Source organism: Buceros rhinoceros, unplaced genomic scaffold, assembly GCF_000710305.1.
Source record: "Buceros rhinoceros silvestris isolate BGI_N320 unplaced genomic scaffold, ASM71030v1 scaffold5202, whole genome shotgun sequence".
Lineage (NCBI taxonomy): Eukaryota > Metazoa > Chordata > Aves > Bucerotiformes > Bucerotidae > Buceros > Buceros rhinoceros.
This window is the reverse complement of record NW_010398197.1, coordinates 27831-53071: the sequence shown is the minus strand read 5'-3', so window position 1 is coordinate 53071 and position 25241 is coordinate 27831. Positions and strand designations below refer to the sequence as shown.

Below are 25241 nucleotides of genomic sequence, written 5' to 3'. Positions count from 1 at the left end.
GCTCTCGCCGTGGGAAGCACGGGGAGAACTGACGTCCGCAAGACCCTGCCTATAGGATCCGAGGCGGCAGCGGAGCCCTGCTTTTTCCTCACTTTAAATCCAGCTGGCGAGGGCAGGTGCTGAAAGCCGGCAGAGATTGGCAATGCAGCGTGACAGCAGCTACCAAAAGTTCTTGCTTTTTGTAATTCCCTTGTTTCGGACTCGGTTCTGCTCGACAGACATGAAGCTGGGAATTTAACAAGCCTCGATTTTGAAAATGCCTCCCACTTGCTGGACTTTGAATTTGATAAATGGCCTTCCAGAGCTGAGGAATACCTGACAGTGAGACGAGTCAGTGAGGAAAAGGCAAGTTTTGGGGTACGAGCTATGCTAAAAGGTGTTCTTCTGTCACCTTATGGAAATGTCACTGCCGGGCAAGCTGCAGTTCCTTTTAGGTTTGCTTATTGTTAAGATGTGTCACAAAGTGATATGACTTCTAAACTTTTCTGACTGTTTAAAGCCAGCAAGCAACAGCAAAATTAAAGTGAGAAATTTTTTTGAGGATTTTCAAAGAAGAAAGCTGTCTTCTGAGGAGAGCGAAGGAGGACAATGGCATCTGGAGAGTGCCTGCTGCTAGACTTAGAAACAGATAACTTTGTTCTCTACAACATCTCTGTCAACCAGAGCACAAACCTCTCCCTCCTTGGTGATGACTGGTTCTACCCAACATTTCTCTACGCCATCCCCACAATCTATGGGATCATCATTTTGATAGGCCTTATTGGCAATATCACTTTGATTAAGATCTTCTGTACTGTGAAATCAATGAGGAATGTCCCTAATTTGTTCATCTCCAGTTTGGCTCTGGGAGATCTGCTGCTTTTAGTGACTTGTGTGCCTGTGGATGCCAGCAGGTACCTTGCTGACGAGTGGCTGTTTGGCAGAACTGGATGCAAACTTATCCCCTTCATACAGCTCACCTCCGTAGGGGTGTCAGTCTTTACGCTCACTGCTCTCTCAGCTGACAGGTAAGCTGACTGCTGTAAGCCTTGAAAAGAAGTCTGCGTGATTATGACTTCATAAGATGCATGATTACAAATACATATTTTCAGGTAACAAGTGTATTTTTAATCTAGTGAGGGGGAAAAGAGCAACTTCAGTTTATTTCTGGTGGTTATGAGCACACAACTTGAGGAGGATGCAGACTGAACACAGGATACTTTGTCTAGGTTAAACTAATTGTCTCTGCAGTTTAGCTAATAATCTAGCTTAGTTAAAAGAAAAACAAGAGCAGATCAAGCTAAAGACCAGAGAGAGAAAATATCATTAATGAAACTCTGTTAAAAGGTAGCATGTTCATATTTGCCAGGAAGATAATTGATCCATATTTCATGAAGCGTGAAGGCACTGGAGCAGCAATTTAAAGTGCGGTTTAGAATCAATTCCTTCTACCGGCTTGATTCCTCAAGGCTGATTACGTGCGAGGCAATGTTTCATGAAATATGGTCCAAATATTCAAATGAGGACGCCTGAAGCTAGGAGTCTCAGTTTGTTGTAGCCAGTATATTTCCCTTGATTAAACTGTTTGCCCCTTATCCAATCAAGCTGATCTGTGCTGTTTGTTCAGAAAGTTTGTCTTCCAGTAGTGTTTGGTAAAAATAACATTTAATAGTTATGCTATTTTAGAGTATGAGAAAGCAAGTTTGACTTTACTAAATGATACTCTTCTAATTAAATGTTACCAAAAACCGTAACATAACACAACATAATCAGCCAGCTCTATCTTAGATTCCTGTGAAGCTTTGGAAAGCTGTCTCAGAGCGTTCAGATTTAAATTCAAGAGACATCTTATTTGAATGTTATTTGGAAGGATTAGGCCTACCTTTCTGGAAAGGTTTTAAGTATTTATTAGGCTGTTGGCTTTTACAGAAATTTCTATGTACATCAGAGAAGCTAGGCTATTTTGTTTCTAATTTGGATGCTTCAGAAAGAAACCAAGGAATATATTGTTGCCATGCTGAAGTTATAAAATCCCACAGAAGTACTAATATTTACAATTAGAAAAATTATTTTGGTTTCATTTTCATCAAAAAAGACCTGGGGATTGTATTTCTTGGTCCCAAAGAAGTGAACCTAGGTTTTCTTCAGGTAGTCCCTTGCATGCCACTCTGCGTCTCTCCACTTCACCTACTTTAAAACATCAGAGTAGTTTTGCTCGGTTTTCAAGGTAGTTTCAACATGCAGTATGTGGTTTCAATCAAAGCACATGACTGCACAGTGTTTCAGAGGCAGAACTGTCAATGTGTTTATTAACTCCTCCATGCTGGTGTAAGTACAAAAATAGCACTGTCTGCCCCAGTAGCAGGTGATAAACAGGTCGGTGTGTGGACAAAACTCTTCAAGCAAGTTGCTCTAAAAGTGTTGGGCACACAGGATAACTGCACAAACCCCTCAGTAAAGGACCAGCTACACTTTCACTCCTGAGTTTCATATGGTGGCTGGATCCCCCCCTGCCTGCTCTGAAGAAAATGTTAGCAAAATAATGAGTATTTCTCCGGGAAACTGATCTGTCCAAAGCCGTCATGTAAGTTGTTTTAAGAGATACCAGGAAAAGAAAAATGCATCATAAAGAACATCATGTTAGAGAGATTTGTTGCTGTCTGATCACGTGCCACATAAAGTAAACATTGCAAATGCTTTTACTGAGCAGCACATCAGTAGCGGTTTTTGCTTGAGGTGAGCGAACAGAACAGAGAACAGCAGCTGTGGCAAGCCTGGGGTTTGGTGACTTTAAATTCTGAACTTCAGCTGTATCTGGCATCACACTGCACTGGCGATCAAATGTTACCACACTTTTGAATGCCACTCGTCTGCAAGGGGGACAGGCATGCACATAGGGGAAGATTCCATGTGCCTGTTTCCAAGGGATCATTTTACCCTCCTCTAATGCATCTGTTGTCTACTGCAGAAGCAGATAACAATGAAACTTCTGCCTTTATTAGATCTATGAATCTTACATGCTACGCATTGAACCAAAACTGGCCCTTACGTATTAAGTGTGATGAAGTTTCTGTTTTGGTATAGTAAGAGCAGTGCTGGCATAATTTTGTTACAAAATAGTATAGTCTGTATTTTACCAGCTCAAGCCCATTAGCCTTTCATTGTTTTCTTAAAACTGCCATGCTGAATTCTAGGTTCCAGTATCAATCAAGTCAGAATAATTAGGAAAACAAACTTAAAATGTACAGGGAAAACTTCCAAGGTGCAAGTTGACTGTGACCAGCTGGCCTTCAGGAATCCCAAATGCAGGAGGAGGCAGAGAAAGTCTGGGGAAAGAAAGACTTTCCCTTGATTGAGAAAGATTGGGTTAGAGATCATCTGGCCCCACAAATCCATAGGCCCCAACTGGATGCACCCACGAGTGCTGAGGGAGCTGGCTGATGTTATTGCTAAGCCACTCTCCATCATTTTTGAAAGGTCGTGGAGAACAGGAGAGGTGTCTGAGGACTGGAGAAAAGCCAATGTCATTTCAGACTTCAAAAAGGGCAAGAAGAAGGATCCAGGAAACTACAGGCCAGTCAGCCCCACCTCCATCCATAGCAAGGTGATGGAACAGTTCACTCTAGATGTTATCTCTAAGGGTGTGGAGGAAAAGAAGGTTACTGGGAGTAGTCAACATGGATTCGCCATTCACCAAGGGGAAATCACGCTTGACCAATCTGATAGCCTTCTATGATGTTATGACTGGTTGGGTGGATTGATGGATAAGAGGAGAGCAGTAGATGTTGTCTACCTTGACTTCAACAGGACTTTTGACACTGCCTCCCATAACATCCTCATAGTGAAGGTTGAGAAGTATGGGTTGGATGAGTGGACAGTGAGGCGGGTTGAGAACTGGCTGAAGGACAGAGCTCAGAAGGCTGTGATCAGTGGCACAGAGTCTAGCTGGAGGCCTGCAGCTAGTGGTGGTCCCCAGGGGTCAGTACTGGGTCCAGTCTTATTCAACATATTCATCAATGACCTGGATGAAGGGACAGTTTGCTGATGATACAAAACTGGGGGGAGTTGCTGACTCACTGGAAGGCTGTGAGTGGACAGGGAGGCGGGTTGAGAACTGGCTGAAGGACAGAGCTCAGAAGGCTGTGATCAGTGGCACAGAGTCTAGCTGGAGGCCTGCAGCTAGTGGTGGTCCCCAGGGGTCAGTACTGGGTCCAGTCTTATTCAACATATTCATCAATGACCTGGATGAAGGGACAGTTTGCTGATGATACAAAACTGGGGGGAGTTGCTGACTCACTGGAAGGCTGTGCTGCTGTTCAGTGAGACCTGGACAGGCTGCAGAGTTGGGTGGAGAGGAATCTCTTGAAGTTCAGTAAGGGCAAGTGTAGGGTTCTGCACCTGGGGAGGAATCACCCCATGCGCCAGTACAGATCTGGGGTTGACCTGCTGGAAAGCCGCCTCCCAGAGGACAACCTGGGAGTCCTCACGGACAACAAGTTAACTATAAACCAGCAGCTTGCTCTTGTGGCCAAGAAGGCCAATGCTCTCCTGGAGTGCATTAAGAAGAATGTGGCCAGCAGGTGGAGGGAGGTTCTCTTTCCCCTCTACTCTGCCCTAGTGAGGCCACATCTGGAGTACTGTGTCCAGTTCTGGGCTCTCCAGCTCAAGAGAGACAGGGAGATGCTGGAGAGAATCCAGCAGAGGTCTACGAAGGTTATGAGGGGAGACTGGAACATTTCTCTTACAAGGAAAAGCTGAGAGGCCTGGTTCTATTTAGCTTGGAGAAGAGAAAAATGAAAGGGGACCTTACAAATGCTTATAAATATCTAAAGGATGAGTGTCAGGAGGATGGGGCCAGAACCTTTTCAGTGGGGCCCTCTGACAGCACAAGGGGCAATGGGCACAAACTGGAACACAGGAATTTCCACCTGAACATGTGGCAAAACTTCTTTCATTTGAGGGTGACAGACCACTGGAACAGGCTGCCTGGAGAGGTTGTGGAGTCTCCTTCTCTGGAAACTTTCAAAACCCGCCTGGACGTGATCCTGTGCAACCTGTTCTAGGTGAACCTGCTTTAGCAGGGGGGTTGGACTAGAGGACCTCCAGAGGTCCCTTCCAATCCCTCCCATTCCATGATTTCATGATGCCTGCCTGAATCTGTGAAGGGACTGGAAGCCCAATACCCTCCCTTGGCCCCTGGGGCGGGGAAATGCCGAGCCTGGCACCTAGGGTGGTTTCATACACAACCATTTCTGAGGTCAGACATGGTGTCGCACAAAGGATGTGTGGCAGTTCAACCCTGCAGGGAAACACTTGCAGAAGACAGGAGCATGGTGGTGAGAGCAGAGTAACGCAAGGACTCAGGAGTCTAGCAGGTAACGCTGTTCAGGCACGGTTCATCTCACCTGGCTTTTGCTGTCTGAGGAGAACATGCCAGGATAGTCAGAAAGGCGTCCCCTGGTCCATGGTAAGAGACTCCAGAGGAGTCAGGGTAAATGACCATGTCAGAGTACCTATGTCCCTCCTTGGGTATAGGGGAAGCCTTGACTTGCTGTTTAGCACAGATTAGATGGCCATATTTGAGATGTCTCGTGTTCTGTGATGTGAACCCTACCTGAGATGCTCACAGGAGATATGTGACTGTCCCTGTTCTCATGAATCAAAGCCACAGACCATGGGAAAGAAGAAATCCTCCTGAACACTCTGCTGCGAATGGCATCACATACACTGCTTCCAAGAAAAGGAAGGCTTGTCAGTGCACCACAGACCTTTTGTCTATAATTCATTTTCTGCAATAAATACCAATAAAAGCTCTTCAGTTCCAGTGTCCTTCCATTGACAAAGCAAGTGGGAGTGACTGCTGCATTACTGAGGGTATTGTGGTGATCTCTAGAGCGATCTGTCAGTGCAGGGGTCAGAAATCTGCCGTGGAAAGCTGCCAGAAAGCACTGGAGTGGGATACAACGGAGTCACTTCCAAAGTGACCTTTGGAAGCATGTGTTGGAAGGCAGTGGGTAGGTGCGACAGTACATGAGAGAGTGGTGAGACACGTGTGCTAGATGTTACGATTGTACAAATCATCTTGGTTGCTTTGGATCGCCTTCTGAAAATGAGAGGCCCAGTTTTACTAGATTTTTGCACAGCCCACATCATGGGTCCAAGGGTTTACGGTCCTGAGGGACACTTTTATTCTTTCCATTTCCATTTTCCCATGTGTTAGTCAGCCTTAATAATGCCAAATCTCTCATCGTCTGATGACTGCAAACATTCGGCTAAGTGTCAGCCTCCAACACAGGACACCTGAAAGTGTTCAGAGGTCTGACCAGCCAAGACCAACCGGTTGTCCGGAAGATTGACAGCTCACTTGCAAATTTTCTTAAGGAGAAACAGAGGGACAAACTGCTGGTGGCAGCTTTTCTGCAGTGGGAGCCTCCCAGCCTGAAGGGGATGCATAGTCTGTCCATGCATAGGGACGCTGCCCATGCCTGCCCAGGTTTGGTTAGGTAGGGCATAGCCAAAGGGTCCCCAGGTGCTTAGGTCGGCTCTGTGTACAGCATGACATCACATCGGGCTAAAGTTAAATTATTTGAGAGAGTGTGCAAGAGAGGGCCAAAAAGAGTTGACAACATTAGAAATGTATTTTCTGTGGGACTACTCCACTGGCTGCACAGTGCTCGGGTCTGTCTGGCTGCCTTTACGGAAGCAGTGGGAGCCCTTGGCAAGACCTGTTTTCATGCGAGCTTGGCAAATTTGCAGGGCAGCCAGGAGAGGGTTAAAGCCTGTGGTGTGCTTACAGCCACACGCCATGAGTGATAACTGCACCGGGGCTGAGAACACCTGAGCAAGGCAACAGGAGGTAGATGGGTGCGTGTGCCTGTTTGTGTGTTTTAGGACTGTAAATGAGGTTGGCAGGGGAAGGACATCTGTCCACCCTGCTGCTCGGCTCTACAGAGACAGCAGATTTCTTCAGCTACTGTCAGCTCATCCCAACAAAGAGGGAGTTTGGGTTCACCCGCCAGTCTGCCCTCCTCCTCCTCGGTGCAAGGTGAAGGGGTACAGAGGCACCTAGGAGAGTGGTGACAGCTGGGCTGCTAGCCCCTGCAGAAAAGCCAAGGCTGGCTCAGCAAGTGACAGGAAATTAAGGAAAATCTTTGCGCAGTAAGAGGAAAAGCAGCCCATTTAATTGCTCTTGTCATGGGAGATGTCTTTATTTAATTGTCTCCTTCTCCCGTGACTGACAGGGACAAACATTTGCATTTGAATTACCCAAGCTGTCAAGCACGGATCATACCTTCCCATTGTTTTGCTGACACAGTAAAAAAATCAAAATGCCCATGCAGCGAAACCTTCCTGAAGTCATGCTGGTTTTACAAGCACACAGCAGAGTGAGTGTAAAGTGTAATGGCAGTTTTTACAAGCAGCGTCTTTACCTTAAGCGCCTTGGATTACCTGGGTTTTAGCACCGGAAAACTGCAGCAATGCATGACAGCTGGAGCTGCCTGCTGGCCTGTGGTGGAAGGGAGTGATGGTGCGGTGAGAAACACGGGTGACATTACCTGTGAGGTTGGGTGGCTTACCTTGGTAAGACCAGCTGCAGACAGCAGGAGTTTGCAGGTGTGTGGGAGACCTGAAACAGGAACATTAGCTTTGGAAATGTTGACCCCAGTGCTTGTGTGCAGGGATGAACATAGGGATGCTGCAGTGCTTCCAGCTGCACGGGGTCCCTTGGAGTGGGTCAGAGCCACATCTTTTGATGTTCCTCTGAACTCATATCACAGTTTGTTTGTCTAAGAAACAAAAAAGCTTCCAACAACCCTCTCTCCCGAAAAAGCAGTAGTTGAAGGAAAGAAACAAACCCGGAATTTCTAGAAAGATACTTTTAATTATGCAAACATCTCTGTTTAATGGATTTAGATGACTGTAGTCCCTACCATTAATATTGCATACAGTTCCAGAGGAGGAGCAGTATCTACGTGTCAGTTCATTTGCTTTTCATTGTCACTGGATTACCTCTCCACAAGAGGATTAAGGGAAGTGTGCCAATCTAAAATAAAGCTATAGAAAGCCAAACTGAATTTCCATTGAGTTAATTTACAGAGTGACATATTTTCTTTTCTTTTTTTTTTTTTCTAATGCCATCACTTGTGAAGTGTCAGGTCCATAGTGGTTATGAATTTATTCTGGGCAGTCTACCCACAGAATTCGTGAAATCCCTTCAGGTCACTAGAGCACTATTTTGGAGCAATTTACTTGTGCTGTAATTTACTGTGCAGCCTGGAGAACATTTTGAGAGGGTGGCAGAGAAAGCCTCTCTCTGAACTGCCAAGACACCTCTAATCTGGTCCATGCGAGTCATCAGAGAGATAGCCCCACACGTACATTCCTTCCAAGACAAGGAAGAAAATTAGAGGGGCTTCGGACCCCAGCCCAAAGCCTGCCCTCCCACTGAAGCACCAGGCAGCCCTTCCTCAACCCTTGCCACCGTTAATGGTGTTTGCACCCCCTGCTCTTCCAGTGCTGATGGCACGTGGTACATGCAGAGATACACGTATCTGTTTCAACAAATGTACAGAGTCTCAGATCCTGTGTTGCTGGCCACTGTGTCAGTATAATAAAAACATTCTTAACGCCCTTGGGTTTAGCTCTCATTTCCTCAGCCTCTGCATCCATCTGCACCAAGAGAAACAGATCAACAGCAGAAACTTTCTGAATATCTCGATTAGCCGGAGCAGATGGCCAAAACACAATAGATGCACTTCTATAACCAGGAACATTACAGCTCCCATTTGTATCAGTGGGACCAGTGTGCAAATCCGAGGTTAGAGTCAGCGCTAATGTGCTGGAGACTGTCAATATTTAAGCAATCAAAAGGAAGAAAGGTTGAATTACCTGTTGTTTACATTTCAGTAAAACATAAGAAAAACAATCAGTTGTCATGGTCTCATGATACAAGGTGCTGCACTTACCATTAACAAGGAGAGCAACTGGCTGCGGGGAATTTGCTGGCTGTGTGTCAGACTGAATGCAGTGGGCTGAGATGTCAGCATCGCTGCAGGAAGATGAGCTCACTGTTGTACCATCAGCTCATGTGTTACTACTTGGTATTCCGCTGTGGACAACAGTCTGGCTGAGAAGAGTAGAAGGGACTTGAGCTGAAAAAGGAGAAGCCTATCCTCTATATGCAGTGAAACATCCAATAGCTGCTGTGCTTACAGACAGCCCTTGCAATAACCTGTTTTCCTTTTATTTTAAAAGAGAATCCATCCCTAGCCCTGCAGCGTCCCCTTGCCTTGAGTCTCACCAGTTTTGCACCCATGTGCCCACATCAGCCCCTACCGTGTCAGGCACCACAGCCATGAGATTCTGCCCGAGCTCCTGCCCGAAGCAGGCTCTTCGATTTACCCCACACACTGCCTGCTATGTAAAACCTCAGGCACAGCAGCGGATTTCAGTGTCCAGAAGACCAACCTGTGTCCTGGGGCAAAAAACAAGGATGGTGCCAGGGCCCCTGGCGGTGCTGAGGCACCAGAAGTCATCCTAGCAGTAGGCCAATTGCTGTGCTGTGGAGAAAAGCAGAAAGCTGGAGACTCTTGCAGAAAACTCCACTCGATGCCAGGCTAATGATCAGTTTAACCAGATTGCAGAAGACTGTGGAGCATCAGAGAGAACTGTTGTCAGAGTCGTCCATCCTGTCCTCAACTGCCCTCAGGCCACAGCCAGTCTCTGCAGCTCTGTGGGAAGGCGAGACAGAAAAAAGTACCACAACACCCTGAGAGGAAAAACCACACATCTTCACATCTTCAGACAGCCCTGAGGCATGAGATTTAGACATAGAGAGCTGAATGACCCGCGAGACGCAGAGGTGCAAATGCTGGACTAGCAGCGACTACGCTTGCCATCCAGTTCAGCAGCATTTCTTGCCCGCAGCCATGCGCGGAGGCTGCTGAATGCCTCATAGGATTTGGATTAAAACAGAGCTTTTCAGTGACACTAGGCAGCTTTCTGAGATTTCAGACTAAAGGTGCACAGATCATGTGTCTCTGGCATCCTGTTATCCTTACTGCTTAGAACTTATATTTCAAATCAAAATTAACCACTATTATTGTATTATTATGCATCTAACCAGTGCATAATAATCCAATTAATAGCGTAACTGAAAAGCTGAGCGACTTGGGATTGTTCAGCCTGAAGAAGGCCTCAGGGAGACCTTATTATGTCCTTGTAATACTTAACGGGACTTACAAGAAAGATGAAGAGGGACTTTTTACCAAGGCCTGTAGTGACAGGACAAGGGGCAAGAGTTTTAAACTGAAAGAGGATAGGTTTAGGTTAGATGTAAGGAAGAAAAATGTTTATGATGAGGGTGGTGAGGCACTGGAACAGGTTGCCCAGAGCAGCTGTGGATGATCCATCACTGGAAGTGTTCAAATTCAGGTTGGATGGACCTTTGAGCATCTTGATCTAGTTGAAGACGACCAAGGCCTGTAGTGACAGGACAAGGGGCAAGAGTTTTAAACTGAAAGAGGATAGGTTTAGGTTAGATGTAAGGAAGAAAAATGTTTATGATGAGGGTGGTGAGGCACTGGAACAGGTTGCCCAGAGCAGCTGTGGATGATCCATCACTGGAAGTGTTCAAATTCAGGTTGGATGGACCTTTGAGCATCTTGATCTAGTTGAAGACGACCCTGCTCATTGCAGGGGAATTGAACTAGATGACCTTTCAAAGTCCCTTCCAACCCAAACCATTCTGTGATTCTCTCATAAGAGCCGTCAAGGAGAGCACTAGATTGTTCAGTCCCAACATGCAGCTGAAAGTTCATGTGGAGGTGAGGGTCTCTTATGACACCTATATTTACCGAAGCCACAGAAAGGACTTAAGCATCATATAACTGAACTGACTTAGTTTTATTCTAGCTAGTGCAGGTGCTGATTACGCTAAAGCCGTGACACGGTGAGAATGGCACAAGATACCTCATTTTGTGAAGTCCAGAAGAGACGCTGTAATGTCTTCTCTTTGTCTCCTCTTTCCTAGAAGGCTCACTAGTTTTTCTGCATAACCTGCTCACTTGGATCCTAGGTACTGTTGTACACCTGGCTGAGTTAAAATGGCTTTTGTTAGACTATAGCCATTTATCCCAACGACTCCACAACACTTTTACAGTCACTGTGTCATCTGCAAACTTTCCCAGCAAAGGTTTTATAGCCTGCTCAAGGCAGCAAGAAATATATGCAAGAAAAAGCACTGCAGCTAGAGCAGGGTGCCAGAAGCCTGGCTAGAAACGATTCCACACACTGCTACCTTTACACCGGCATGTTTGAGTTCCTGCTGGGGAGGGGATGGGGCTCAGGGCACCCAGCTAGGATGGCCGGCCCTCCCAGTCCAGGACTGCTCGTTTTAACCCTTGTCCTGTGGAAGAAGGGCAGGGAGTGCATGGACATGGATAGGGGAGGGAGCACCATGTATGCCGTGGCACACGCATGCGTGTCTACATCCAGATCACCCATTCCAACAGGGCCATGCAGGCTGTTGGTAACCCAAACACATGGCCCACACCCTTTTAGCATCACCTACAATGTGGTGGTAATATAAAAACCACCCCAACTAAATCTGCCATGCATTAAACAAGACAGATTTACATTAATTTTAATCTGTTAGTAGGATTAACCTCTCCATTATTCTACCTACAGCTGACCTTGGGCAAGCCAAATGCTTGCAGTTTTCTTGGTCATAACATCCAGCGTTCTGAACTTCGCAACTTTGGAGGCAGTTCTCCGCTTCTGGGGGTTTCTGTGCTTTTTTAAGATTTGTAAAAAAATTAACACCAGTTAATCCCTATAGTTCCTTTTATACTCCTAGGTGTAAATTATTCAGGCCTGCTGGTGTGAAAGTGGTTTGTGCTAGCAGATGTTGGCTCACATCTTGTTTATACAGCTGAGAAGTTTTCTGCTACAACTATAGTACTGCACACGGTATAGCTTCCTCCTCCGCGTTTGGAGAGATATTGAAGGCAATATCTAGTCGTTGCTTTTCACCTTGTCTCATCACTGTTCATATCTTCACCATTTACGTGTATGCCTGACTTACTGATTTTTTTTTCCAATGTCCCTGATGTATTTAAAAATGCACATGTGTCTGTTACACAGTGACCTTTGATAATTGGTTGGCTCCTCCAGCTCTCCTTATCAGTCACGGACATTTTTAAACTCCAGTATTTGCTGTCATTTACTTTTGCTTTTTTTCCCATCTGTTGTATATTGATTTTTTTAATTACTACTTCGAGTTTTTAGCCTCACTCCTCATTCCCTGTTATTCAGGGTAGCTTTTTGCCCTGGACAGTTTTTTTCAAGGCAAGGTGGGGGAGACAGGGGAGAAGGCTGGGGGTCAGCTGCTAATGGATAGTTAGCATCGCCCCCTTTGCTTTTATATTTCCAGTCAGTTGATCCAACTGCTGTTTTTAACTTTAGGAAAGCTCCTTCTCTGAAGTTCCATCTCTCTCTCTTTCCCCCCACCTCTTTCCACAAAATTAATATAATGGCTGCTATAAACCATGGCTGCTATACCTTAAGGAAACTGCTAATTTTTAGGTCAGTGATGAACCCTTCTTTCTCTGTCAGAACAAGGTACAATATTGATTTATTGCACATCACAGGCAGGACATTTTGGATTGAGAAACTGCCGTTTTTAGAAACTCCAATGACTTTCTATAACCATCTCTGTGAGATATCCAGCAGTTATGCCACACATTTAGGTTACCCGGTGATGCTGTTTCTATGCATCGAAGATGGTGCTTTCAGGAGAAATGAGGCAGATTCTCTGGTGAGAGGAAGGGGTCAGTGTCTAAGGTCCCAGCTTTAGCTGCCCTGGCAGGATTTCAATCCTCAGGCACACAGAACCCGCAGGCCCACGCCATTAACAACCCTAGAGACATGGGCTGAGGCAACAGAGCCTTGGAAGAAAAGCATCACCAGGGCTTGTTCCTTCCTATGCCTGGAGTCCCAGATGCCAGCTCCGCTCCAGACACATACCATATTGCCACCCCAGCATCAGCAGGCTGCTCCACCAGCTTGTGATGTGGTAGCACATGGCACGAGAAGGCACATCCCTCTGACTGTACTGAGCGCTGAGTACGTACAAATGTGCACAGCAAATAGCTAGTGTGAGGAGCTGGGGCTTTGGCTGTGTGCGGAAACATGCTGGTTTTGAAGTCAAAGGATGTTTTTAAATAAGTGGGTCCCGCCCCTCCTTCACATAGTAGGTGTCACATCTATTTGCAAGGACTGTGACGAACTATGAGGGTGGCCCCATTAAAATCCTTGACTTGGGATCAGGGTTTCATTCAGAGGCTTGGCTGAAGATCACCGACAGGGAATAAATACGCTGGCTGGAAATGGGGTCTTTCTAACAAGAAAAGCATTGTCCATGGGACTCCCAGTATTTTCTGCAGTTAACTCTACATTGTTTTCCACATGTACAGTTAATTCCTGAAATATTCTATGCTCTGGATGGTCACGAATAGGAATAGCACACTCACTATCAAATGGTTACTATCCAAGCTCTCCTTTCCCAGTGTGTAGTGCAGTTCAGTGGTCTCCAAACCATTCTGCCTCAATTTTAACTTTAGCCATTTCTAGACTGAAATTCCCATTTGCCCAGATTCCGGGATAATGTAGCAGTATGCAGGTATACAGACTGAAATTAGAACACACACCTCAAAAAGTGAGAATTATGTGACTTCTATCTATGCCTCCTTTTTCTTTTCGTTTAAATGCTTTTCATTTAATTAGTAAAAAGAAAGAGACATTAGGCAGGACCTGCCGATGTATGTCAGACTAGCCCATTAGAGATGTCTTTGTGAGCATATGCAGCTTACTGAAGTAAAGATTTTCGTAACAGATGTTCACCAAGAATCATGCATAATAATGATAATCTTAACTATGTATGCGGAAAGCAGATAGGCTCAGAATAGATTGTCAGAGTGTGTTGATGGGCTAGAGAGTCCAGCAATTTTGTGGACTTACTGAATTGTCTTCAGGGCTATAAATATTCATAACATGCATGGTGGAAACAATAAAGAAAGGTGGAGCATTGCATTTCTCATACTTTTCTTCAGATATATAGGAAGAAGTTTTCTTTGCTTTCCAAGTGGAGCTCCACACTCGACAAGGCTCCATGTGCTTATTTATGCAGGTTTTGCACAACATCAACTTTTTCTCTGTTGCTTGAGACTTTTTTACATGGTAATTGAGCCAGTCCTTCATGTTATGTGGGCAAAACAATAATGTGATCTTAGTGGAACATAATTACAAAATTTTGATGAGAAGATTTTCTTTCAGTCTATTCATGGGCCAAGACTAGATCAATGTACGCACATTAGGCTTACAGCTGGAAATGGATGACTGGGGATCGGAGGAACTGTGAATTGCACGTCTTTAGTCCCCCTTTCTATTAGAGGTGGGAACAGAAGAAATATGGGGACAGGCTGACTGAGAGGCAGTTCTCTCATCATTACAGTAGGAAGTCACGGCAATTTCAGGAGCTCCTTTCCTGGAGCTGGGAAGAACTCGGTGTTTTCACTTCACAGCAATTTACATGCTTATTTTTGTAAGACATCAGTCCATTCCAACTAATCCCTGCTTTTTTAAGCATCAGTTCACATTATCCCAACATCTCGAAATAGAGATCGGTTTAAACAGATTCAAAAGTTGGCAAGTGAATTTCTCCCTTCAGAATAAAACCAGAAAGAGGCAGTGTGGCAAATCCTTCCACCGGCGTGAAGCATTATAAACAGCGGGGCTGGTAATGAAGCAAGGGTGGACAAGCCTTCTGAAATTTTATTTGAACAGGATTTGACACACTTAGTTTTTTAAACCGTTACACAGATTCAGGAGTAGGGCCCAGGACCTACTTTCCTACTTTTGATGTAAACAGTGTAAATCATAGTAATGGATTACACTGTTTGGAGGAAATCTCCCTTAAAACATAAGTACTCCTGGAAGTTCATTTTGGAGGGGAAGTGTCTCATTTCCCCGGATGAAGGAATGGGGAGGGGTTTTTTTTCTCTTATTTCTTACAAGTGTGAGGTTCACCTGCAGGAAGATAGGTGTGATTGGAAGGACTGTGACAAAAAAGGGCAGTACTCTGTGGCAGAGCCTCTTCCAGCCATTTTCTCTTGCTACACTCCTACTGCTGAAAAAAGTAAGGAAGAAGGAGTTACGATGGCGACTTAGTTCCTCTTTTTAAGTCAGATTCAATAGATGGGCGGGATGTAGTGGCCAGCAGATAGCTGCTATACAATCTTTGCTGTCATATTTTGTCACCAGGAGCACTTCTGACAGTCAGGGATGTGTGACCAGCCACCTTTGCTACCTTGAGAGAGGGATGTTTCTTTCCCATTACACTGGCAGCAGTTGTAGTTATCACAGGGGCCACAAATTATTTTGGCTGAAAGTAAGATCTACTGACCTGCCACTTGCGAAAACAATGAGAAGGTGGTACTTCCCATCTTAAAAAAAGCCTGTCTCTTTTTTTGCAACCCGTACCTACCAGATACACAATGAGGGCTCTTGTATGTACCATCTATATTATTTTTAATTTCTGACATAAAGGAAGGGGGAATGGTATTAATACAAAGCAATCATGAAAGAAGAAATAAAGCTAAGGCTGCCTACAGCACCAACTTCCCCACAGAGCATAAAGCTATCTCCCTAAACAAACACAAAAGAAAAACCAGACAGTGAGACATGTGGAGCTAAATTAATTTAAAATCCAAGGGAAACATCTGATTTTTCTTCCCATGCTTTAGTTGTTTTAATTTAATTTTTGTGGCTGTTGTAACAGGCAAAAGCGGATGAAGGTGACAGGAAATAAACGAGGCATGCACTGAAGCTGCAGCCTTAGGAATAAGGACCTGCTGTCCCCAGTGTGAGAGCAGAACTGCATCCCTTCATGTCTCTATGCTTAGGAACAACATATAGGCAATAAGGCTTTGAGGACAAAATCTGTTTATATTCAGCTGATGTGTGTTTGCTGGGCTCAGCTGAGGAGAACAAAGATGGCTAAAATATCCTGCACCAGCAGAGAAACGGCATCCAAGAATCTTGGATATCCATTGGAGTCCTTATTTTGATCTGTATCTTTGGAGAGTATATCTGCAACTGCCCTTTTAACGATAAAGCCATTTCTGTGTTTGTATTTGAAGTTGTGGCTTTGCGGCTAAGTGTAGAGTATTAACCATTGTTTGCATAGTCAAAGCTTTAGAGTACTTTAGGTGGTATTATCGTTAGTCACATTATTATTAACACAAAGATAATGGCACGGTTTTCCAGTTTCCCTGACACATTATCTCAGAGGGAGAAGTATTTACCACAGAAGAATCTTGTGTCTGTCACATTTGAGTGGTTTAAGGTCATTTCAGTAGTTTTGGTTGCTACAAAGTTATTCAATGAGCGTGATAGATATTGTAAGAGATCACTGCGAGACACAGAGATCACCGGCACCCATCCTGGCCAAAAGGCCGTTGGTAGCTGCTGTGCACGAAGCAGGCTGCTGCATCACAAGTGCAGTTGCAACAAAGAAGTTCAAAGACTGAACGGTAGTACAGGTCAGCATCTCTCATATTTCTTATCAGATCAGCGACCCAGTCATTTTCATCTGGGCCATTTGACAACTGGAGAGAAACGAGTTGACACAAGTTCTTGACTATAATTTTTTATTCAACTGAATCTTCAGAAGTCATATTTTTCTTTTAAGTTTTGGCTTTTGTTGTAGGGCATGAATCATACCTCTGATCTTTAGTCTTTTTTCAAAAATTCCTTTAAAAGTGTGTTGGGGAAGGAGTTCAGCTGGGAAAAAAAAAAGTTATTATCAAATAATGATTAGAGATTGAATGTGAGAGCAGCAGAAGTGATAAACCCAGGGCCAAGTCTAGATCTACTGTAGGCAAGCTTAGCATGCAACGTGACATGTGCTTTCAGAGCCCGTGCTATTTGCATGGATTAAAACCAACACTGTTGTAAGACCTTTGTGTGAGGCCTCGCTTGGCTGCCTGCCTAGGTCCATGACTCCGCTGAGGTGTATAGTCATATTCATCAGCATGCCCTTCTAAGTGATTTGAATTATTCAAATGGAATATGGAAAACTTACATTTCTCTGCCTGACTCTTTGAAAAAGATGTTGTGGAGGACAAAGCTGTAGAAAGCTTGAAATAATATATGACACACAAGCTGGAAATACAGGTGCTGAAAAACATGACCAGCTGCTGGTCACATCTAGTCTACTTTGCTGAATTTCTGAAGAAATGTCAAAGAAATTATAAAATCCAGGGTTGACCTTGAAACCTCAGTCAGAAACCAACCAGTAGGTGTGGCTTTTTCACTCCCTCGGCATGAACCAGGGACCACAGAACCAGCTTCTGGTGGTCTTCCAGCCCAAGCCCCAGACGAGGGGGCTTGACTGTGCCCTTACAGAGAGCAGCCCTGCAGCCGCTGCCCTGAACTGGAGCGGCTGTGGGAGAGTAGAGCTGCTGACACACAGGCTGGGGAGCTCCATCGATCTGTCAGCAAGATGGCTCGAAAGTGAGCCTCGCTCCAGTTCAATACTGATCAGTCAGGCACTAGTATACAGAGAGTAACACAGATTACTAAAGATTTCTGAACAAGTCGGCCTACTATCAAAGAAGTCATGCAGAGAGTCAGCAAAATAATTTGATTCAATTGTCAGGCTTTTAAGAAAATACCTACCTGTGTTCCTGCATCCAAGAACTGGCACTTTCAAAACCTATTTTCTAGCTTTATTTTTTGTGTTTTATCTTTTTTTGCTTTCGACTTTCAACTTCATTTGGGTCTACACCGAGCCCCTTGCAAGCAAATCCTCTCTCGGACCTTTTATATCTGTTTCAGAAGGCTTTAAAAAATAAACTAAATGCCTAACAATCAGTGGCAGCATTCCAAGCCATTTCTAATTATGTTATTTCAAAATTATGTTGTTGGAAATGCAATCTCTATTTAAAATGTACTAATAACTTAAAATGGCTTAATTGACTCTCCCTACTCTATTAATATTAATTAAAACAAAACAGGATCTATCTTCCTCTGTATTCTTCAATTCATTCATGTTACTGAATATTCATAGCGAGGAATATTCTCTCAGCTGGCTGTATTATGTAAGAAAATTCCTGAAATAATTGTGCTTTCATGCCATGTTGATAAGTACATAATAAGCACCTGCTAAAATACCTTTGAATTAACTGAATTTATTAATAACTTGATATGTAATTATTTTCTTTTTGCATTTACCTTCCTTATGTTCCATTAGCTACTGTTTCTGTCGATAACCTGGTGTGCCCTGCCTGGTCTCAGGCAGAGCATTGTGCTTACCTCACATGCTGCCCCAGTGCCCAGTTTGGCTAGCTGAAAGAGCCAGGATCCTGGTAGGAGCTTAGAAACGGACTCCAGAGTGGCCACATGGAGATGCAACGTGCCAGGCCAAAACTGGACAGGGACAATCTAGGACACAGGCACCCAACAGTCCCCAGGGAGCTGGGAGTGACCAAGGAACCAAATGGGCCGTGGTCAGTGTGAGGTAGATCCTGAAAAAACATCCATCAGACTGTAATTGTTCTGATAATGACCCTAAACAATAATTTATGAAACCTGTAGATATTTCTTCCTAATTCTCTTTTTTCCTTCTACTGCATCTCTGAAATGGCTATGTGAATCATGATTTACTTGGAGTGAACTCTCCTTCCAGAGCAGGGCTCCAGCAGATATGGAGTTCTGTTTTCTGGTCCTCTCGCTACACACATCAGGTTCAAATAAGTTTGCTTTCCTTTTCTTGGATTCGAAAGTCATCATCACGGCTTGGCTTCACGGACAAAGATTTGGGAAGGGCTTTCCCCACGCTTACTGCAGCGCGCTGATGGCTGAAAAGGCCAATGCGGGACAGGCAAGTCCGGTTGCAAAGAGCACAGTGGAAGGTCTCCTCGGCTGGTACAGTCGAGGCACGGTTCTTCCTGCGCTGTCTTTTCTCCTCGAGACTGATTCTACGTGTGCTCTCAAAGGAGGCAGCAGCGTTATGGATGGCGTGTCTCCAGATGTCCCGACTGGAGGCCAAGGTGGACCACTGATGGTGGTCAGTATGGCCTAGGCTGAGGTGTTGTTTCAGGGAGTCCTTATATCTCCTCTTTGGGGCTCTTCTCCTGCGGCAGCCGGTGGCGAGTTCACCGTAGAACACAATCTTAGGGAGGGGTGATCTGCCATCCTGGAGACGTGCCCTGCCCAGCGCAGCTGCGTTTGCAGCAGCATGGCCTCAATGCTGGTGACCTCTGCCTGCTCAAGGACAGTGACGTTAGTCACATATAGTCAGTCCAGTGGGTGTTCAGGATTGTCCGGAGGCAGCACTGATGGAAGCATTTGAGGAGTCGCAGGTGGTGGCAGTAGATGACCCGTACAGAAGGGTAGACAGTACAGTGGCTCTGTAGACACTGATCTTTCTACTTTCCTTCAGGTGTTTATTGCAGTGCAATTTTCTGAAGGACCAAAATCATGAAAGACAAATTGCAAATCAAAAGAAGTCTTCTACATTTCTAATATAGCAAACAATAATTTTTTTTTTCTTCAAGCAAGTCACTTAGCATCTCTTGCTACTTAGCCTAGATGCACTGAGTTACGGACAGCTGTTACCTGCCAGCTACACCACCAAACAGCAATTAAAATGGGCAATGTGCTCTTTGTAGCCTGAGAAATCATAAGATTTGGCTTGCAGGAGGCCAGTGTTCTCACAGCTCAAAATGAAATGTGTGGCAAAGCCTCTATCCAGGTTTGTTCACCAGTATTCTGTGGAGGAGTGTAAACTGCTCTGCGTTTTGAAGAGAAGTCTGTAATTGCACTTCCTATCTTAATGCTGTGTGGACACCTAAGTATTAATGTCAGGCAGCGTGCTTTGTTGGGTCGATTACAAATTAAATGAAATGAGAATCAATATACATAAAACTGAATGGACCCATGACAGGTGGCTCTGGTTTAAAATGAGAAATCTATTGAAAACATCAAAAATTAAAACACCAGGGAAAAAAAGCACACTCTCTTGAGTAAAGAAAGATTTTGTTTGGGTTTGTTGGTTTTTTTTTTCCTAAACGGAAGGGATGAGCAGGAATACAATGCCTGAGTGTTGAGGTCAATAAATTATTTTTCTTTTTTATTTTTTAGGTATAAAGCTATAGTAAGGCCAATGGAGATCCAAGCATCCCATGCATTGATGAAGATTTGTGTGAGAGCTGCTATGATCTGGATTGTATCCATGTTACTTGCCATCCCTGAAGCAGTGTTTTCAGATCTGCACCCTTTCCATGACAAAGGGACTAATAAAACCTTCATCAGCTGTGCTCCTTACCCGCATTCTGATGGGCTGCATCCCAAAATTCATTCAATGGCATCATTTCTCATCTTCTATATCATTCCCCTATCTGTCATTTCAGTATATTATTATTTCATTGCTAAGAATTTGATCCGGAGCGCTTACAACATCCCTGTGGAAGGAAACATTCATGTGAGGAAACAGGTAGAGATTTGACTTTCTTCAAAAATCCACATTCCCCATGTATCTGGGAATAAAGAGTACCCGTAGAGGGAAACCTACACTGGGACAGACTGCATCTGTGTACTAACTTCAATAGATTAGGTGAGCTAAAAGAATTAAAATGGCACAGTGCTGAACAGTTAAAGCATCTTGTCCTGTTTCTAAATTCAGAGACTTTGGCAGGGTGGTTACCATGGCAAACACAGCAGAGACCCATGCCAAATCCTGGGAAGGTATTGATTAGGACAAAGGAAAAGAGGCAGAGCTGGGGACAGGGTTTGGAGGTTGAAGCTGAGAGCTGACATGGCAGACAATCAAACTTCTCAAAGTTGCTTTGTCAGAGAGGATCCTGGATAAAGCCTTGCTCCACGAAGCAGTCCCTCTTCACACAGGGGGAAATGCTGGCTCTGTAATTCCGTCCTCTGTGCTGAAAAGAAAATGGGACACAGCAATGGGAGGGCGGAGGTGGAGGAAGCCCCTTCCGCAAGGGCCCCCAGGGCCAGAAGTACTAGTTGGTCAGGGCGGAAGGCACACAGCTACTCGGTGAGAGCAGCAATGCCTCCGGTGCTCCCCTTGCCTCCAGTTGCCATCTGCTGGTGCTGTGCCATGCTGAGAAATCAGTACCGGCTGGAGGGGGACCGGGGGTGTGGAGACCAGAGTGGGATAGTGGTGGGCACAGGGTCCCCGGGAGGGAGGGCAGAGCAGGACGGTAAGGGGTCAGCACAGATGCAGGTGACCTATTACGTCTTGTAGATAGTGTGATCTTGACAGTGTGAAGTCTCAAGAGAAAAGGAGAGTCCTGGTTTCTTCTCTTAAACCCTTTGATCATTACAATTCTCCTTCTACAAATACCTCGTTTTCTAGTCTCCAGAGAGGAGTGCTGTCGGGCAGAATAACCTGTCCACTTGCTATTTGCCCTCATGTAGGTCAGACTGATCAATCTCTGATCCAATACTTGGTAACTGCTGGTTTCACCTTAAGACAGTCATTGATTTATCTAACTGGGCCATTTTCTCCACAATAATATAGTCTTTAAATCTTCCCTTTGTACCCTCGAAAGCAAAGCTACTTCAGTTACTGTCACTCTTGTGCACTAATTTTTTTAATGAAACTCCCCAAACCAACACGCCAAAGAGCTCACAGCTGGGCTGGCTTAGCTGGGACACATGAATTTCAAGCTAGTTTCATGCTCTGGTTGAAAACATGTGGCTGAAAATGTCCTGAACCAAGTGATGGGATTTAGCCAGGATTTGGCCAGCCTAACTCCAGCCTTTCAACTGGAGACTGTTTAATCTTGACTGCTTCCTTTGTAATCAACTGGAGAGAAAAAGAGTCATCTCTAGGGGAAAATCCTTCATGAGTAACTGGGTATTTCGGGTCAGTGCTTAAATTTTAATGCATCTGAGCTTTAGGTTGTCCAAGTAAGAAAGCAACAGCATGGTAACTTGTTTCTAAGCAACTTATTTACCTTGAGATACTTACCTTATTTACCTTACCTCTTCCTTTCAACTGAGGTGTGCTTCAACCTCAGCTGAACAGACACAAGCCATTCTTCAGCTGAATAAATGTTCAAATAATTGCACCCAGCTGACATCCCCACCTTAGGCTGACCTAATGCAACCATCTCACGCAGCCATCAGGTGCTAAGGTGAAACAGCAGGGATGGAAAGCTGTGTTATCAGCCTGTTAAATGATGTGCGATCCCTGAAATCCTAATCTTCTTCCCCTTCTCAATGTGCGTAAGTCTTTTCCCCTCCAGGCCGTTTTTCTGCTGGTTCAGTGACTGTTTTGACGAGTGACAATAAAGTGAGTAGTAGAAGCAGCCTTTTCCCTCTTTGGTTTTGGGGAAGGAGTTCTAAAGAAAGCAAAAGGCCAGGCTGTAGTCTGGTACCACCAGTCCATCATCCCCACCCTGTGGTGCACTCAGAAGCTATAGGTCTCCATCTGGGATAACTAGTATCGATTTCTTCATTGTATTGCTTCCTTCCTTTATAGTGCAGATGTGGCCTCAATAGCCCTGTATCAGATTAAGGATACATTTAAAAAGAATATATGATTTAGCCGAGGAGAGCCCTTTCTCAAAGGATTTGATTTTCAGCCTGCTCTCTGGAGGACATTACCATCTGGTACATGTCAATCCTTCCAAAGTGCAATGGCTGATTTTCAGACAGTGCCATTAGACTGGTACAAAATAAAGTCAAAACGCGCTTGTCAGGTCTCTCCTGTCTACTCCCTGCTTGCAGTCGCCCTTTGTAAAGACCAGTCTGTGTGAGCTGCTCTGTTTCCGATTTATCTGTGCAGCTTGCGAGGAGAGTGAGAGTGAAACACAGTTTCAGGAGCCTGGCCAGGCACCGTGGCCACACCAGGGCAGGAACACAGGCAGTGGCGCCGGTGGGGGGGGTGGAACTTTCAGACCATTCAGGTACTCAGAGGAAGCGAGCCAGTGACAACAAATTCCCTAGGAGTGCCTGGGAAGAGGTGCAGGGATTACCAGGGAGGAGGACATTAAGAAGCCCTGAAAAGTCAGCAGTGTTACACTTTACATGCCTGCAAACGTCTGGCTGTGCATCTCCCAGGGAGCAGCGCATCTCAGCAGGTCATTCTGCCTGTCCTCTCTTTCTGGATGACCTCTGTCATGGATCCTGTCTTCATTAGGAAGAAGGTTTCCTCTAAGTTGCTTAGAAGCATGTCTTCATTGGACAAAAGACAAGGTACAGCTTACCTCAGCTCCCCGTGGTTAAGCAATACTTCTGGATTTACTCCAAGCCTGTACATGTAAACAGAACAAAAGTGCGGCTTGTCTGCACGAAGGCTGTGCTGTGTGCTGGCTGATACTGTAAAAGTACCCTTCCCTGATAAAGCTCAAATTATGCCAAGAGGTGTGGTCACCCACCTACTCACCACCACCATCTGCCTCGTGGCCCCATCCCTTTCACCTGAAAGGCCCACCTCACTGCTGCTGCGGTATTTCTCCAAGTGCAGAATTTCTTCTCAGTTTCTCCGGCTCCTTTGGCCTCTGAGCACCGCACTGGGTCTCTGAGGACCATCAGCTGCTGGCAACACTTTTTTGTACATACACCACATGGCCCCAAGGCAGAAAGTCCTTCCTCTGTGGTCTGTGAAATATCCCAGACCACTAGCCCATAATTAATAGTAATAATAGTAATAATAATAAGTTAATATGTATCAATTACATATGACCACATATATTACAGGGGGATAACTAATGCAGGTGTCCACCTTTTGTTGCCTGAGCTGGCATTTTACAAAGTGACAAGCCATTGGAATTTTATTTCTAAACAGGAAAGGAAAGATTACTTAAGTAATGAATTTTCAGAATTATTTGTGTTTAGGAGAAGGGAATTGAGGAGAGACAAGGAGGGTTCTCTACTCTGGGTTTACCTGCAGTCAGGGTTGCCCCTGCTCTGGCCACGCTGCCTGCTGTGCGTTAGCTCCAAAGCTGCAGCACTGGGGAAGATAGTTAGCTACTGGTCTGAACTAGGAACAGTTGCTGATCTGCATTTCTGCTTCTTCTTCCAGATTGAATCCCGCAAGCGCCTGGCCAGGACGGTACTGGTCTTCGTGTGCCTCTTTGCCTTCTGCTGGCTTCCCACACACATCATCTATTTATACCGGTCCTACCACTACTCAGAGGTGGATACCTCAGTGCTGCATTTTATTTCCAGCATCTGCGCTCGGATCCTGGCATTCACTAACTCTTGTGTCAACCCGTTTGCTCTCTACTTGCTCAGCAAGAGCTTTCGGAAACAGTTCAACAACCAGCTGTTCTGCTGCAGAGCTCGCCTCCTCATCCGGTCCCACAGCATGGCCAGGAGCACCACACGAATGACTTCCCTCAAGAGCACCAACCATTCCCTGGTCACCTTCAGCCTTATCAATGGCAACCATGGTTGTCATGAAGGTTGTGTCTAAAGGACACAGTCAGGGACTGCTGCATCACGTATCTAGTGTGGCTGCTTGGTTTTGCTCCGTGGGGATGGTGAGTAGCACATGCACACACACATACATGCATGCGAGGAATTCTGATGTGCTCAGAGAACTCGGAGGAGCTTGAACCATGCAACATTTAACCCTGCGCTGAGGTTGAAGCATCCAACTTTTCATCCCAGGCTGAGGCATCACTACGGCATCAGATCATTGAGCATCAGCCCACAGGGAAGTGCTGTGCTGCTGCAAGACCTGCTGCTTTTAATGAGAGAAGAATGAGCATATTATGATAAAAACTAGTTTGGCTTTACAAGTTCTTCATCACTTTTTGCTCAATCCTGAGCTCAGGCAAACTTACAGTGGCGACAAAGACCATACTAAGTGGACAAAATTTGTCAGAACAGTTGCATCCAGGTCATGGTATAATCTATTTTGACATCAAAATAAATCCATTTAAATAAGGTAAATACTTTTATAAAGGAGTTCAGTGTAGGTAATTTACAGAATTTTCAAGTATTTATTAATGTTCTGAGTACAGTATTAATTCATGGTACAAAAGATATAAAAACTTCACTGGGGCTTGTCAGTGGCCGTATTTGAAATTAGCAGTATCTTGAATAACGTCAATGTGAAAGCGGTAACATGAATAAACATGAGTTGGAATATGTTTACAGTTTCCAATGTGTGAGATTTTGCCGTGTTGTGGAGAAGACAGCAGAGCATTTTCCAAACATTACTG

The 25241-nt window shown here is 44.9% G+C and overlaps 1 protein-coding gene across 1 annotated transcript; it reads left to right on the top strand.

The window, feature by feature from the left end:
* Window positions 1-588: 588 nt before the first annotated feature.
* GRPR (gastrin-releasing peptide receptor) lies at window positions 589-24487 on the top strand. Its single transcript, XM_010130993.1, has 3 exons — window positions 589-1007; window positions 20185-20536; window positions 24095-24487. The coding sequence occupies exons 1-3, from the start codon at window positions 589-591 to the stop codon at window positions 24485-24487; spliced, it is 1164 nt and encodes a 387-aa protein (XP_010129295.1).
* The last annotated feature ends 754 nt before the right edge of the window (window positions 24488-25241 follow it).